Source organism: Hyaena hyaena, unplaced genomic scaffold, assembly GCF_003009895.1.
Source record: "Hyaena hyaena isolate Hyena2069 unplaced genomic scaffold, ASM300989v1 scaffold_542, whole genome shotgun sequence".
Lineage (NCBI taxonomy): Eukaryota > Metazoa > Chordata > Mammalia > Carnivora > Hyaenidae > Hyaena > Hyaena hyaena.
Genome location: NW_024081175.1, coordinates 744,763 through 762,533, shown reverse-complemented (window position 1 = coordinate 762,533; position 17,771 = coordinate 744,763). Strand labels below are relative to the sequence as shown.

Below are 17,771 nucleotides of genomic sequence, written 5' to 3'. Positions count from 1 at the left end.
TAAAGGAAAACACATAGAGAAAAAGAGTTATGCTGCACCCTCTAATCAAATAAGGTGACCAGACTAGCTTAAATTCATCATTAGGAAACGAATCAATAATTGACTTGTTTGAGTGATGCTTTAAGAGATAACCTATTGTGTTGGAAAATATAATGTGTAACACAAGCAATATCTGAATTGAGCTCCTCCTGATGTTTTTACTCGGTTCCAAATACAGTAGTGTTTATATTCTCTATTAGTTTGTAAATATGTACTCTGGATGGTGCATTTGTGTTTTCATTCCATGGGATATCCCCCTCCCTCCCACCCCTATCTATTTTTTTCTTTCTTTTTGCAAAGGTGACTTTCTGGCAACGTCTTTGTCTCTGTTTGGTGGTGGGCTCCTCGGGCTCCTGGACCTGGACTTGCCCCAAATTTTGTGTGTGCAGTGAAGGCTTCAACATCTTATGAAGGACATTTTCTTTCTACAGCAGAGGACTCAAAGACAGATTAAACAAGCCAGTCTCCCATTTTGTATCCTAATCAAACAACACACATGCCAAGCATATAAAGACATGAGGGTGGAAAATACCTGAATAAGAAGGCTTTAAAGGAAGTCACTTAGAAACTTAAGTTTAATGTGAAATACTTTGCAAAGACACTTAAAATGAACTTTAAGAAAACCACTGTGAAACTAAAATGTACTGTTATTGTTGGCTTACCTGTGTGTTCAGCAATCTCAGCCCAAAATTATGTTGTAATTTAAAGAAAATGGAAAATTCTGCTCTAATGAATGTAAAAACGGCTTGCTGTGAAGTTTACATTGTTGTACAGAAGCATGTTTCACGTGTAGGTAAACTGGTGGTGGTATTAGAAATACAAATGCTATTTAATTTTTTAAAATTCCCTTTATTCATTTCTGGAGCTACAGGACATAGTTTAGCCAGTAAGTCTTTCTAGACCAGTTCCATTTTCACTTTAATGTTAATAGTAGAGCTGTGGTCGTGTGTGTGTGTGTGTGATGTGTTGTGTTTTAAAACAATTGCTTTTCTTGGGCAAAATTCTACATTTTTTCTCTTCTGTTTAGAAAGTTCTTCCTTCTTGGCAATATAGGCTTGAAACTACATTTTTAAAACATTGGTACAATTCATCTATTGGAAAATTAATATATTATGGGTTTTTTGTTTTTTTTTTGGTACTCTGTGCAATAACTAAAAGGGCACGTGACTAGACATGGATGTGAAAGATGCATTCTTTAGGTGATCTTGGTTTCTTCCTCTCTGTGCTGTGCAGTCTGCATGGCAACCCAGTGCCGTCACATTGGTTTCTTGGCTTCATTTAAAAAACTCAGATGGCTAGAGGAGCTAGGTTTTCAGATCACTAGCATATAAACAGTAAGCAGATTTCTGACATACAAGTTATATTCGAGGAATTGCTTTTTTCCAGCTACAGATAACTTAGAGAACTTTGAACTGCATTTATTTCTAAAGCAACTGAAATTCAGTGCTACAAACAGAGGATTATAACTTCAGGAAAAGAATAAGCAGAAGGAGCAGATGAACTCTCAGGGCCATAGTCTTCCTTTGATCTTGTAAACTCCTGTTGACATCTGGAGTTCCCAGTCTGGTGAGAAAATAGACTATAAACCAAATGGAACAAGGACACCAGTCCAATATTTTGGTGAAGACTTTAAAACCATACTGTACAGGGACTCTCCTGCCTGCCAGAAAAACTGACATAAGGTAAAGAATTCTCCCTTATCAGATATTTTTAGGTGGCTATTAAGAGTCTTTAAAAAAAATTGTATGGAAACCAATGAAATATTTCCTTTATCTAAATTAAGAAATCTCTTGTTATGCTATTTATAATATTTCTGGTTCTTATATTTTTTTAAAAAAATCTAATATTAATGATATCAAGATTTTTTTTCTTGTCTTTTTCCCCCCAGGTCTTAGCAACAGTGAATTCACATGGAGTAACTTAAGACAGACAACAAAGCTAGAATGCAATTTGCTATTCAAAGCAAATTATGATTTAAAGTTACTTTTAAAAATAAGAGAAGGTATGGGAGAGGGATTGTTTAATTTTTAAACGTTATTCTTGGCTAATGTTGACATATTTCCTTTGTTTCTTAGGGGTAAAAGTGTTTTTAAACTGGCAAATGCACTCTTCAGAGGTCCTTTTCCATCCCATTCACGGGGAAAGGTTAAAGGTTCAATTTCATGGCCTCCATGCAGGCAGTACTCTCCCTCACAGGCCGCGAGAGCATTACCTGCAAAGGACAGAATGCAGTTGTACGACAGACACATTTTTCCCCCCCTACTTTTAATGACCCTCTTATTGAATATTGGGTTGAAATATGAATTAAACACATTGGAAAGGATGTACAACTGAAGGCTGTGTATGTATATACAGTATGTCAAAAAGCCTTTATTTTTATACTTCAAATGCTCTAAATTAATAAAAAGTAATAATTATCACGTTATCTTTTATTTTTTATTTTCAAAATGCTTTAGTGACATAGCTTCATGGTAGAAGTATTCCTCAGTAGTTAAGAATAGGTATCATCTAGAACGTGCAGATATTTTTGTTGACATTTGCTGCTGAAGTAGCATCATTTCAGGATGCAAATATAAAATCCAGTTTGGTTCTAACAGTGCCAAGGAGATATTTTTTGGAGTGCATGTTAGTACAGGAGTATTTGGAAATGCTAAGAATGTACTTCTATTTTGATACATTTCCCCCTTCATAATACATATTTTAACACTGCAGATAGCTGACTTCACACCTGAAGCTGTCATTTAAAAGTAATTTGGAAATGTAGTTTTACTCTGAAACATTCTTTTTAAGAACGGCATAGATAAGAGTTCTGAAAAAAGGATAATTGGATGCAAACACAGACAGCACAAATGGGCCCAAGGAGTGGTTCCAATTTGTGATTTAACAAGAAAATACTTCAACAAAAAGTGTTTTCAAAGGGAATTGTGTGAAGGAAAGTAGTTCAGTATAATTTCATGTTTTCTATTAATCCTAAAAAGACTTCACATATCATGATTTAAAAATATGACTGCTTTTAAACAGTGCATGTAGATTTGGGAAAGTAGAGCTGTGATGTAGATTATTATCCTAAAGAAAACCAATGGATTTAAATTTTAACATAAAATTCAGTATTTTAAAAATGCCCATTTTAGTGTCCTTTAAAAATCTTCCTTGTGCCTTTTAAATATTTATGGAAGAATTTAATTCCTTAAAGAACTGTTCAAATTTTGGCTTAATTTTTTTTTAGGACTTTAAGCATTTTTCGATCTCCTGGGAAAACATCAATACAATGAATTTTCATCATGACTCAGTGTGAGGAATACAGGTCATGAGATTTATATTGCTTTTATGAAATATCTGATTTCTGTGTTCCGTTAACACACCTTATTCCTATTATTTTTCTTCTCACAGATTTATGGATATGGCCAAAACTACTGTCTCAAATTGTCTAGAGGTAGCTTTTGAAGTATCGAAAAAGATTTCGTTCTTGCATAAACTTCCCCTTAATAATTGTGTATAATTGTAGAACTATAATTTATGATCATAGAATTATAATTTATAATCATATCAGCTGAGCTGATAGTCCCTCCTCACGGGGCCATATAGCAGCTATCCATTATTTCAACACTTCACAGGCCATCACCAGTTCTCCTGAAGCCATGAATAGGTGTATTCATAAACCAGCAGCATCACTGCGCCACCTAGAAAAGAAAGAGGCTGGTTTTTATCTCGAATCCTGCAAAATAGCATCAGTTTTCCCTGGTGGGTTTCTGAATCTGTGAAGTCCCATTAGCCTATCAGGCGGGGGCTGTTTAGACTCCTCAGTCCTTGGGCTCTAATACACTGATATAAAACTATTGTGGAAAATTCTCAGGGCAAAATCAAGACCATCTTGAGTTTCCAAATACATTTTTTCCCCATGACTTTCTGTAACTTTCAGCATTTTTCATCAGATTCTTTTTCAGGCACTTTTAATTTTTAAAAAGTAAATAAATATAGACACATGTAGTCATGTAAGGGCATGTGGCTTTCCTGCAAACAGAGACCTTCATATTTTTCATATGTAGGCAAAGGATTTATCTTTTTCAGTCCATAATTAGCACTGTCCTAGTTGCATTCAAGAAGGAACTCTCTAAGAGGGTGCTTGACAGATCAGTCTAGTTTTCTCCTACAGCCTTCAAACTGGATTGCAATGTGAAAAATAGCTTCTGAATATTTAAACATCTGTGTATTACAAAATATAGCTAGCTTTCAACCTCCTTTTTTCTTCCTTTTATCCGCCTCCGATATAAATGAATTGCACTTGAAAATTTAGTAGTGGGGCTTGGGTGTCATAAGACCACCATTTGTCTTGAAAGAGAAGAGTTCTGTAACAGGCTGTGAAGAGGCTTGCTAGGTCATATGTCAATAGGAATATGATACAGAAAACTAAGCACCGAGGTGGCTGAATACCTAGAAATCAGGAGAGGCGTCTGCATGTGGATGATTTTGTGTTCTGTCTGATGCAGTAAATGGCGTACCTCCCATGCTCTTGAATATGCTCTATCTATCCTCTCATGTCTGTGTGAAGAATGTGGGCAGATACCCTGAGCACAACTTTAAGACTTGGCGGCACGAACAGAAGACTGACTTCTGACGAAAGAACTGGAACTTGATTTTGATCTTAGTTATTTTGTACATACTGCCATATGTGTGGGAATTTTTTTTTTTTTTTTTTTTTTTTACATCTACAGGCCACACATGTTTGTGTAACCTTATACCAAAGATAATTACCTGCCTGTAATTTTTCTTTTTTAACCCATGAAGATACTCTATTAGACCCCTCTCAGCTGCTGTAGCCCTCTTGGGACTCTGGCAAACAAAGAAGACCCACTAACAGAGAGTTGTTAATACCTACGTAATTGCTGTGTTTACTCTTATTAACTGTTCTCCATGTAAGACAAGAACATGCAGAATTGGGTTGGTTTTCAGCCTAGTGATACTTGGAGTTTAAACCACAGGCTTCATGATTCTCCTTTCATGGAAGGTAACTGGTTGTTAGCCACATACAGCTGCTGAGGCTTTTCTAAAAAGATGATAAGATGCTTCCCTACTATGAAGGATAAAAATTGCACATTTACCTTTTCTTTTTCTCTCTGAAAAAAATCTGATCCTTAAGTCAAATATCACACCGTTCTGCCTTTCTTTCCTTTAAAGTTGCTAGGACTTGTGTGTTTGGAGGACTTACAGGTGAGTGGGGGCCAGGTCCTTGAATGAGATTTCCAGTCATTCACCATTTTGTTTAACCTGGGCAGTACATTCACAGAAACCCATTTCATTGTATTTAACACCACAACAACTCAGGACACCTCATACAAAAACATTTGAAGAGCCAACCAGACATTTGCAAGCCTCTAACAAAACTTGGGGTCAGATTATTCAAGAGTTTTGGATGAAGATTCCAGTCAATTACTGTGTTAGGTAAACTCTCCCTGATCACCACTCGTTTCAGGCCCATCCCCTCCTGAGAAAGCTGGGTTAGGGTCATTCCTATGATTTTCTCTAATACTAGGTCTACCAGCAGGTTTTTACTGTGTGGGGAGGGGAAAGCACCACATATGTAAAGAGAGAGCTGCACAGAATCACCAAAATTCTTTATAATTGGCTTTGTTTTTACACACAGGCCAATGACTGACCGGACAGAAGTTTGAATCTCAAATGTGAAGCAAAATCCATGCTTATAGGACTAGAAAGGTTGGGATCGATGGATTGGGAATTGTGGAAGTGTTTTCTAAATACGTGAAAGTGTCAGCTGTTCTCGATCTCAGATTGGTAGAAATGCTGGTTCACTGGGCTGAGATGTGTTGGTCAACATGCCTGTGTGCGAGTGTGGTCGGGCAGGAGGACATTGGGGTTAAAAGGGAGGAATGGGAAAGGGGGAGAGGAGAGGAGAGGAGCAGGTGAAGCTTCTGGGAAAAGAATACCAGGACATCTAAGCAGGTGAGTGTGGCCAGGTGAAAAACTGTGTGGGCTGGTGCATACCTCTAAGGTTGCTTATAACCCAAGACTGTTTGTCCAGGCAGTTGGGTCTGCAGCAGTTATTTTCTCATCTATTTACATAGAGGCAGCTGACTCTCCCTGTGGGAATGGCAGCCTTTTTTTTTTTTTTTTTTTTTGTGGGCTGGCATCCTGAGGTAAGGCCCTGAGCCAGGAGCCTCCACCATCATGCTGACAGAGGCCCGGAAGGTGAGTGCCAGGCCGCAGCGCCACGGCTCCCTGAACAGCGCATTCACAACAACCCTCACGGGTGACCAAGGGGAGACAAATGGCTCTTGCCCTTCGTGGAGGCAAGTTATCCCTCTTTCTGTTTTTGAAATGAAGATGAGGCAGGAACAAGAATGAACTAGGGGCACCAGGAAAGTTTTACTGAGCTGCTCCCTCACTCAGTGAAAATCCTCTCCCCTAGCCAGCAGCCACTGTATGTACGTCTTTGTGCTCACTCCAACTCTAACTCGCCGTGGGTCCTTTCTGTTGACTTAAGCCGGTCTTTTTGGCTTCTACCCGCCTCCAGCAAGACCTTAGATAGTACCTCACAAACAAAGGTAGAGAACTTTTTTTAAAAACATTTCTAATGGATACCTTTGGTATCTTGAATACTCATATATCCTTTATATCCTCAAGATTTCATCCTTCACAGTATGATAAATTTAATGTGTTTCCAACAGACACAAAAAAAAGCGATGCTGGAACAAAAAAGAAGGAAAGATGTAATAAAAACATCATTACCTGGTCCAAGCCTCATAATCTTGGGAAGCAGGCCTTTGTACAAAGCTAAAATCCTGCAACAGGAAGGGGAAGAGCAACATTCTTAATTCTGAAAAGAAAATGGGGTTGTACCTCAGCTTTATGGAGCTACTGAGGCAACGTCTACAAGAACACTTATTTGAAATTACACATATTGTAAACCAAACACTATCTGGCCATATATTTTCTACAACAAATTGGACAAAGGGAAAGAGTTAATTTGTTATTGCCCAAGCTCTGCTGATCATCTCCATCAAAAATATGACTTTCATCAGTGAGATGGCTTTTGCTTTGAACACAGGTCTTTCAAGACAGCGGTGTATATGGACAAAATGACTTTTGTGATTAAATTTAAAAGCCCACAAACTCAGTCTTCACAAAAGGAAATATGATATAGCTTTGATTGAAATAATAAAATATTACTTGTTTACTGGAGAATAAGATCTGGGTGAGGAGGGGTGAAGAGACAAATGTAAGACTTAAAAACTAGCAGGAAAAAACCCACGTACTTCACATTTTTGAAAGAAGACCGCTTTCACAGAACCCGCACGTTTAATTCTCCCAGGAGACTATACTGAAGGTGACATTTTGATTAGCTTCACAGTGAGAAAACAATCATTCTCCTGCCCACATGTTAGCAGGGTATATTAGGGCATATTGTGCAAACTGACAAGCAAAAGTTCATCTTTGCATTCTCAGACAAACACAGAGCAGATTGTAGGACGGTGGCCCGAGGTTCTTGATGGTGTAAGAACTCTGTGGCCAACATTTTGTTACTGTGTTATCTCACAGTTTGTCATTCATGAGAGCTTTTCCGACACACACCGAATTTGTGAGGGTTTAATGGCTCTCATCAAAATGGAAGTATGATATGCTTTTAACAATACGTGAACCCTGCACACTTATTAAAATAAGAATGTTACCCTTCTTCCTGGTAGACTGTTGCCATTGTTTTAAAACAGGTTCTGTACTTGATCTCTCCAGGAACTGGCTGAGGCCCTTGAATCCTACTTTTGGCAACATCAAAAGGGATGTTAATGACTGAGGCTATTGTGCCGGAGAGAAGACCAATCCCAAATTTTCTCAAAAACTCCAAGGTTGGATCCTAAAAGAAAAGAAGAATAAAATAACAGAAAAGGAAGCGGAAGCCCCTAAATTAGCTAAACACTATAAAGCAATATGTATTTAAGCAGAGCATTGCACTCCCCGGCACCCTCCTGTTATTCCAGCGGAACACATTAGGATTTCCTAGGCTGGAACTTGTTTTCTTGACAATCCCATTGGCTATGTTTTTACACATGGTCTAAATTGCTGAAGTACACATTTCCTCACACAGGATTTATAAACACAGTTCATAAAGAAAGACTGGTATGGCATATGGGGATGATTTGTATAATTGGGCTTCACAATGTACTTAGTATTACTGTATCAAAACAGGAGAAATCCAAGCACACTATTAGCTAATTGGCCAGAATATTTTACAAATGACAGCAACTTCCACCATGAAGCCTACTAAAATGCTCATTTGTGTGCGGACCCCCAAATGTTAAATTAAATCAAGGCTACTCTTGGTCTGCTGCTATTCCCCTCCAGGTTTTTTGCATTTATTTTCACGTGTAGCTGATCCACTGTACTGAGAAGTGCTAGCTTCCTGTTATTAACAAACCAACTTGGGGAGGCTGCAAAACAGCCTGTGACATTCTGTGCATTATAAACAGTAGTAAGTCACTGGACTAATTGGCTGAAGAATTTACAACCTATTGTTCCTGAGCCTTATTCTTCCTTCATGGCAAAGGAAGAAAAGGAGAGACAGAGGCACAGAGAAGGGAGGGAGGGAGGGGAGAGGGAGAGAGGGAGGGAGGGGAGAGGGAGAGAGGGAGAGAGGGAGAGAAATTTCTTCTTTCCATTTGAATTTAGGTCCTTTACTTTGGTCGGATTTGATTTTCCACCCCTCCCTGCTCTGCTTTCTGACATCAAAGTATTTAATTAGGTCTTATGTGGGAGTCACTTTCCTTCTGCCTATTTTTGTGCCCAGTGAGCTCACATTATGCTTTGTTATAATGAATTTGCAGGGAAGTTCTCATTATGTTTTCGGCCTCAGTTCTTGCCCTGAAGAGAGGTCATCCCACAAATCATGCATAAGCTGCTTCTGAAGACCACCCCCGCCCCCCATCTTTCTCCTGCCCTCTCATTCGGTCAATATTTCGGGAGGATCTTCACACAGAAGCAATACAGGGTAGTGCCATGATACCGTTTTACCCAGCAGGAGAACATAAGCAGCGAGACATACCCCACCTAATTAAAACTAAAAAATCTTGTCTGAGCATTGCATGCTTCTAGCTTCTGTGGAAGAAGAAAACTCTTGGAAGCTCTGAAATTTTTAACTGAACCAGGAGCCAGATACCATCACAGAAACCCCTATGTGGCTAAATATAAAAAGTGAAGGGTTCGGTAAAATAATTCTTGGATCTGGGCCATACAGGTGCCGGGTAGGTTTAAAGGGATTTAAAAACCAACAGGGTGTTTCAACAGGAAAAACAATGCAGTGATTGCAGTATGGAGGTGTGTTTAAATGATTCCCCCTCCCCCCATTTTTTTCTCTTTTACAAGGAGAGAAAAATGCCTTTATGTTACCCTTCTCCATCATTGCCCAGAAGCAGAACCGGGGCTCAGAAGGACGGGGTATTCAGGCCTGGCTCTGGTTTGTCTGACCTTACACGAGTCACCGAATCACAGAGAGCCCTTGTATAGAAGGGACAGGTTTAACACCTGCCTTACCTTGGTAACTGTATTATTTTTCCGAGAAATTAAAACAATAGCAGTAACAGTGTTATGAATGTTGGATAAGCCTGGCAGAAAATGGACAGTGTTATTATGTAGCCTGTTTCGTAGAGTCTCAAAGCATCCAGTAACAAGATTCTCTTATGTTACCCTTGTGACATAGCCAAGCTCTCCTTTTTGAATTGGGGACAAGGGTGAAAAGGATGACTTTATGTACATTGCCTTTTTGGGACGTTTGGGGGACCCTGGCAAGCATGTGGCCTCTCCCATCTCCCGATATGTTGTTCCCTGAGGACTAGAGGTCGGGGGTGGGGAGGGTGTCAGATACTCAGTGAAGGTCACTGTGCTAAAGACACTGATGCAGACCAAAACCTAAGGTCTTCAGCCTATCAGTGTTCATTAGCACAAGTACATGTTGAGCCCAGGGTTTCTATACACTTTCCAGACTAGTTGTAAGGTCCCACAGTGGGTCCCCAAAACAGATGTGCAACAGATTCACCTTAGAGCATTGCGAAATTCAGATGCCTGGGCCCCACCTCAGGTTCCCAGATCAAAATCACAGGGGCAAGGGCCTGAACGTTATTTTAAAAGATCTCCAGGACTTTTGAAGCTGCCAGGCTGAGGACCCATGTCTAGAAACGGGTGATTCTGATATTCTCCGCAGGCAAAGCAGATGGTCAGTTGCTACCCTTCTGGGCATTCTAAGAAGGGGAAGACTTCCTGAGACAGCCAAGAGGTTTCCTTACCACCTGGTCTCTGGGCCTCTCGCCAGTTTCTTCCTTGAAGCTCATGGTCTGCTTTATGCAACAACCTGGCCTGTGACTGGATGTGCCAAGGAGAGCCCTCTCATCCTGCCTTTTTTTTTTTTTTTTTTTTTTTTTTTTGCTACATGTCCTCAACCATTCTCAAAACACAGCCTCTCACCTACCTCTCCTCTGCATCACCTACTGGCTACTCCTACTGCTCTGACTTAGGTTCCTGTTAGCTTACCCGGTCTTGTTTTCATTTTGCTCTCTATCATCTATTCTTCACAGTGGCACCAGGGCTCTCTTACTTGTAAAAGCAGATCTGCTCCTGGTACCAAAGATCCTCAATCCTTCCCCACTGCACAGAGAGTAAAGCCAAAGCCCCTCACTTGGTCTTTGGTTTCTTTCCCACCATACGCTTCCAACTTTTCTCTCCAGCCTCAAGTTCTGCCCCTCCACGCCGTTCCCATACTGTAGTCACCCTGGTTAAATCATAATCATGCCAAGTTAAACTGAGCACTTTTTAAACTCTCTTCTTCAAATTACTTCCACAGCCTATAATATCCTTCTCCATTACAGTCACCTAACATGGCCCCACTCCTCCTTTAGAGCCTAGCTTGATTCTCACCTTGCCCAAGACACTTTAATGGATCCCCGTCAAAACCGACTTCTCCCTCTTCTGTATTCTTGAACCCCTGTATGAACCACAATCATTGCCTTTGCTAAGGCTCACTTTCTGTTTGGCTTATTTTTGCATGTATCTATCATCCCTGCTGGCTTGTCAGTTGGCACTGCCTAGGGACATGTGTTACTTCTCTTTTGGTTATCTATTATACAGTGTACACAGTAGGTGCTAAATAAATGTCTGCTGGTTGGCCTATCAAGGTACTTGTTTAGTTATTTTTGTAGAAATGAGGAGAATCAGGCTTAAGCCCTTAATCATTACTTCTCGAGATTCAGCAACTTCTAGCCTAGAAACAAACCTCTATTAGAACTTCACATTTCTCTCTCTCTGCCAGGAAGCATTAACATGGGGACATGACAAGGCACTGGACGTTTGTAAAGAGGAGCATTTTAGGGCAAATAAATTGAGACTCTCATGTCACAGCTAAGCCTGGGCTTGCTAGATTGCTCAGTGGCTCACAGGGAGAACCTGGATATGGTGGCTTGTGACCAGATCTTAGTGGAAGAAGGTGATGGGCATAGATTATGGTATTGAAACATTACTCTAAGGGCTCTTTTTTCATATACTTCCTCATCTTTTCTTAGTAGGGAGAGGCATCCACTTGCCTCAAGAATGAGGATTATTGTAGCAAGACTACAAAGAGAGAGAAAAAGGTAATATTTAGTGTTTTTGGTTTTTAAACTATGCCCTTTCATGTATTATATTGGTTAATCTTCACAAAAACTTTGATGTAAGAACTATTATTATTCCTGTTTTAAAAATGAGTTAACTGAAAGATTAATTCTAAGAAGGGAATTTTTGTTACATCCATGTGAACTCAAGACTGTGTTAGGTCATAATTTTTCTTTTCTTTTTTTTTAATGTTTGTTTATTTTTGAGAGAGAGAGAGTGTGAGTGGGGGAGGGACAGAGTGAGAGGGAAACACAGAATCAAAAGCAGGCTCCAGGCTCTGAGGACAGAGCCTGACATGGGGCTAGAACTCATGAACTGTGGGATCATGACCTGAGCTGAAGTTGGATGCTTAAGCGATGGAGCCACCCAAGTGCCCCTAGGGCATAGTTTTTCTACTGATACTCTTTAGGGCCAGTGGCTAGGCTGGTGGGAGAGGTGTCCCAGCACCTCCTGAAATTATAAGCAATGCTTCTGTGTATGTACATATAGGTTTCTCTGAAAGAGATTTTGTCAGGCTCATAAAAGCTTAAAAACAACTTCATGAAACTACTTCTCCTACCAATAAATTTATAAAGAAGAGGGAGTTCAGGGTTGAAAACACTGGGGCTGGAAAAAGAAAACCCTCATCTTTACAGGGGTTATCAGGCAATTCACCTGAGTGGAAAGATTTCTGCACACATTCCTGCCCTGGAGTCAGGTTACTCCTAACTCAAGCATTTCTATGAACTCAGTGTTTCTCAAAGTGTGGTGCTTGAACCACTATCATCAATACTATGTGGGGACTTTTTAGAAATAAAAATTGGGGTCCTCTCCCAAGCCTAGTGATGGAGATGGAGCTCAGCAATCTGTTTAAACAAGTCCTCCCAATTACTTTGCTGGACACTAACGTCTGAGAACGACTGGTTGACTGAAAGTTTATGGTTCATCTCTCTGTATCTTTGGGTTGGATAAGTGATGCTCTGAGAAGCTCTGGATGTGCTGGAGAGGACTGTAAAGCTTTCTTTGGTGGAAACAGGCCTTTGTTTCTTTAAGGTTGTAGAACTATAGGCAATGCTGTTAACTCCATTCCACCTCTCCTACCCACAGCTCAGTCCAAAGCAAGAAGGCCCACTTGTGAAGTTTTGGGTCTGAATGATACCTGTCACATAATCTGAACGGGTCATTCTGTACTGGACATCAGTGAATCACTCAAGCATTTCTGTCAATAATGATAACAAATCACAATTAAATTACTAGCAAAAATAGAAACATATGTGTTATAATGCTTGTATTATTTTTTGTAACTTTCATTATGAAAAATAATGGTACTATTAAGAGTTACTTATTGCTAGATACCGTGTGTGTGTGTGTGTGTGTGTGTGTGTGTGTGTGTGTGTGTATTTTTAAGTAGGCTCCATGCCCAGCATGGAGTCCAACATGGGGCTTGAACTCATGACCCTGAGATCAAGACCTGAGCCAAGAGCAAGAGTCAGACACTCAACCGATTGAGCCACACAGGCACCCCAAGACATCATCTTATATTAAAAAAATATATACAAAACATATAAGAACACTATGGATTAGGTATGTAACACCATTTTACAGATAAGGACACAAGACAGAGAGAGTTAAGTCAGTTGCTCAAGATCACACTGCTTGTAAGAGGTAGAGCCTGGATTTGAACTCAGGTTCTTCTGATTCCCAACCATAGGCTCTTAATCATTATATCACATTGTTTCTATCCATCACTCATATTTTGTTTGTTCATTCAACAAACATTTATTGGAGGTCTATAGATGCCTGGTCCTACACTGGGTGCTAGAGTTGAGTGTGAAGGTAAATGATCCAGGGAGAGTGTGGGAGGGAATTAATGATCGAGTATCACAGTACGATGTGATAAGTAAGAAAGTGGTGATGTGGGCAAGGTCCAGGGGAAACATGCTGTAGGGAGAAGGAAGTTACTCTTGGGCTTTCACTACCAAAGTCCTGTGAGAAAGTACCTAGCTTCTCTACCTCTTAAAAACTTGGTCACTTCTTGATCTATGTATCCAATATCCCAACTTCTCTGGGGAGGCCCCCAAAACTGGCATTTTTCTTGCCAGTCGTGGAGTTCTGACAGGTACAGTGCAGTCTAGCAGTCTAGTTCTCTCACCTGGGGGAGAACTGAGATGGAGGTTTAATAGTCCTCCCCTTGCTCAGCAAAGAGTGAGCAGACAAAGATGGCAGCTGCCTGCTTCACCCCAAGGAACAACATACTATTAGACAACCAATGGGTCAAAAAAGAAATTAGAAAATAACTTGAGACAAATATAAATGAAAGAGAATATAGATAAAATGAAAAGACAAAACTTAGGAGATGTAGTAAAAGAATACTCAGAGGTAACTCCATAGTGATAAACATCTACATTAAAAAAAGAAGATCTCGGGGTGCTGGGGTGGCTCAGTCAGTTGAGTGTCTGACTGGTTCAGGTCATAATTTCATAGTTCGTGAGTTTGAGCTGTGAGCTGGGCTCTGTACTGACAGCTCAGAGCCTGGAGCTGCCTCGGATTCTTTGTCTCCCTCTCTCTCTGCCCCTCCCCTGCTTATGCTTTCTTTCTCTCTCTCCCCTCCTCAAAAATAAACATTAAAAAAAAAAAAAAAAAGATCTCAACCTAATTTTACAGCTCAAGGAGCTAGAAAAAAGAAGAAAAAGGGGCACCTGGGTGGCTTAGTCACTTAAGTGTCCGACTTTCGCTTAGGTCATGATCTCAAGGTTCGTGGGTTCGAGCCCCGCGTCGGGCTCTGTGCTGACTGCCAGCTCAGAGCCTGGAGCCTATTTCAGAGTCTGTATCTCCCTCTCTCTCTCTGACCCTCCCCTGCTCACGCTGTCTCTCTCTCTCTCTCTCTCTCTCTCCTAGAAATAATAAAAAAAAAAAAAACATTAGAAAAAAGAAGAAAAAAACAGTCCAAAATTAGCAGAAGGAAAGTAATAATAAAGATTAGAGCAGGGATAAATAGAGACTAGAAAAAAATAGAAAAAGAAAAAAGTTTTTAAAAATATTTTTATTTATTTTTGACAGAGAAAGACAGACAGACAGAATATGAGCGGGGGAGGGGCTTACAGAGGGAGGGAGACAGAATCTGAAACAGGCTCCAGGCTCTGAGCTGTCAGCACAGAGCCCGACTCATGGCTCAAACTCACAAACCATGAGATCATGACCTGAGCCAAAGTCGGACACTCAACTGACTGAGCCACCCAGGCACCCCGGGTTCATGTTTTGAAAAAGATAAAAGTGGTAAACCCTCAGCAAGACTAAGTTAAAAAGGGAGAAGACTCAAATAAAATGAAAAAAGAGACATAACTGACATCACAGAACTAAAAAGGATAAAAGACTACTACAAATGATTATATGCCAAGAAACTGGACAATCTAGAAGTAGATAAATTCCTAAAAATATACAACATTCCAAGGCTCAATCGTGAAGAAATAGAAAGTCTAAATAGACCTATAACTAGTATGGAGATTTAATCAGCAATCAAGAACCTCAAAACAAAGGAAAGCCCAGGACCAGATGGTTTCACATTGTTTCTACCAAACATATAAAGAACTAATACCACTGCTCCTTAAATTCTTCCAAAAAAGCAAAAAGGAAAGAACAATTCCAATTCATTTTATGAAGCTAGCATAACCTTTATACCAAAGCCAAAGACACCACAAAGAAGAAAAAAACACAACCAAAAACCAAAAAAATTATAGGCCAAGATTCCCGATAAATACAGATTTAAAAATCCTCAATAAAATACTAGCAAACTGAATTCAGCAGCACATTAAAAGGCTCACACACAGTGATGAACTGGGATTTATCTCTGGTATGCAAAGATTTTTCAACATACAAATATCAATTAATGTGATACACCACATTAACAGAATGGAGGATTAAAAAAATTACATAGTCTTCTCAATAGATGCAGAAAATGCATTTGATAAAATTCAACCTTCTTTCATGATCAGTACCCTCAACAAACTAGGAACAGAGGGAAAGTCCCTCAACATAATAAAGTCCATATACGTAAAGCCCACAGCTAATATCCCACTTACTGATGAAAAACTGAAAGCTTTTCCTCTGAGATTAGTAACAAGGCAAAGATGCCTGCTCTCATCACTTCTACTCAACATAGTGCTGAAGTTTTTTTTTTTAATGTTTTATTTATTTCTAGGAGAGAGAGAGAGAGAGAGAGAGAGAGAGAGACAGCGTGAGCAAGGGAGGGTCAGAGAGAGAGGGAGTCACAGACTGAAACAGGCTCCAGGCTCTGAGCTGGCAGTCAGCACAGAGCCCGACGCGGGGCTCGAACCCACGAACTGCGAGATCATGACCCAAGCGAAAGTCGGACGCTTAACCGACTAAGCCACCCAGGCGCCCCTCAACATAGTGCTGAAGTCTTAATCAGAGCAATTAGGCACGAAAAATAAATAAAAAGTATCCAAATCGGAAGTAAAATTGTCTGTTACAAACAACATGGGCTTATATATATAGGAAAAAACCTAAAGATTCCATAAAAATACATTTAGAATAAACAAATTCAGTAAGATTGCAGGATGCAAAATCAACATATAGAAATAACTCCTGTTTCTATACATTACAAACTATAAAAGAAATTAGGAAAACGTTCCCATTTTAATGGGATAAAATGGATAAAATACTTAGAAATAGACTCAACTAGAGATGTGAAAGTCTTATATACTGAAAACTATAAAACATTGTCAAAAAAAAATTGATGACAGAAACAAATGAAGACATCTCATGTTCATGGGTTGGAAGACCTAGTACTGTTAACATTTTCACAATACCAAAAGTGACCTATAGATTCAATGCAATCCCTATAAAACTCCAATGGCATTTTTCATAGAAATAGGAAAAAATTTCTACAAGTGAATATATACAAATCAATCCTAAGAAAGAAGAATAAAGCTGGAGTCATTATGACTCCTGATTTCAGAGCATATCACAAAGCTATAGGAATCAAAACATTATGGCACTGGCATAAAGACAGAGTCCAGTGGGACAGACCAGAGAGCCTAGAAATAAACCCAAGCATATATGACCAATTAATCTTCAGCAAGAGTGCCAAGAATACACAATGGGGAAAGAGCAGTCTTCGACAAGTGGTGCTGGAAAAACTGGAAATCCACATGCAAAGGAATGAAATTGAAACTATATATTATACCACACACACACACACACACACACACGCACACACATGCACACACACAAACCAAAATGGATTAAAGACTTAAAACTTAAACATGAGATCTGAAACCATACAACTCTTAGAAGAAAACATATGAATAAAGCTTCATGACATTGGTGTTAGCGATGATTTGATACCAAAAGCACAGGCAACAGAAATAAGAACAGACAAGTGAGATTATGTCAAACTAAAAAGCTTCTGAACAGCAAATGAAACAAAAGAGTAAAAAGGCATTCTATGGAATGGGAGAAAATATTTACATATCATGAATCTATAAGGGGTTGATATATAAAACATTTAAGGAGCTCTTACAACTCGATACCAAGAAAGCTAATAAACTGATTTTAAATTGGGCAAAGGACTTGTATAGATATTCTTCCAAAGAAGACATACATACGGCCAATCGGTATACAAAGAAATGCTCCAAGTTGCTAATTATCTGGTAAATGGAGATCAAAACCACAAGATATCACTTCATATCTGTCAGTATGACTATTATCAAAAATATAAAAGACAATAAGTGTTAGCAAGGATGGGGAGAAATTGGAATCCTCATACACTGTTGGTGGGGGTTCTAAGTAGTGTAGCCACTCTGGAAAACATTATAGAGTTTCTCCAAAATTATGATCTAGCAATTCCACTTCTGTGTATTTATCCAAAAGAACTGAAATGAGGTCTCAAAGAGATCTTAGCACTCTTATGTTCATTGCAATACTATTCATAGTAACCAAGATATGGAAACAACCTAAATATCTATCGACAGAAGGACAGATAGAGAAAAAATGTGTCATATTCATACAATGAAATCTCATTCGCCTTTAAAAAGAAGGAAACTGAGATTTGTGACAAAATGGATGAAAGTTGAGGACACTATCTG

At 39.4% G+C, this 17,771-nt stretch overlaps 1 protein-coding gene across 1 annotated transcript in view; it reads right to left on the bottom strand.

Annotated features, from left to right (window-relative positions):
- Nucleotides 1–3,640: 3,640 nt before the first annotated feature.
- The window catches only part of SLC25A21 (solute carrier family 25 member 21), a 487,120-nt gene continuing 472,989 nt past the window's right edge, over nt 3,641–17,771 (bottom strand). Inside the window, exons 8-10 of the mRNA XM_039255723.1 lie at nt 7,725–7,906; nt 6,784–6,836; nt 3,641–3,719 (exon numbers count right to left, since the gene is read on the bottom strand). Of these exons, the coding sequence (XP_039111654.1) occupies nt 3,658–3,719; nt 6,784–6,836; nt 7,725–7,906 (297 nt within the window). The 3' untranslated portion in view covers nt 3,641–3,657. The remainder of the gene's footprint in view (nt 3,720–6,783; nt 6,837–7,724; nt 7,907–17,771) is intronic.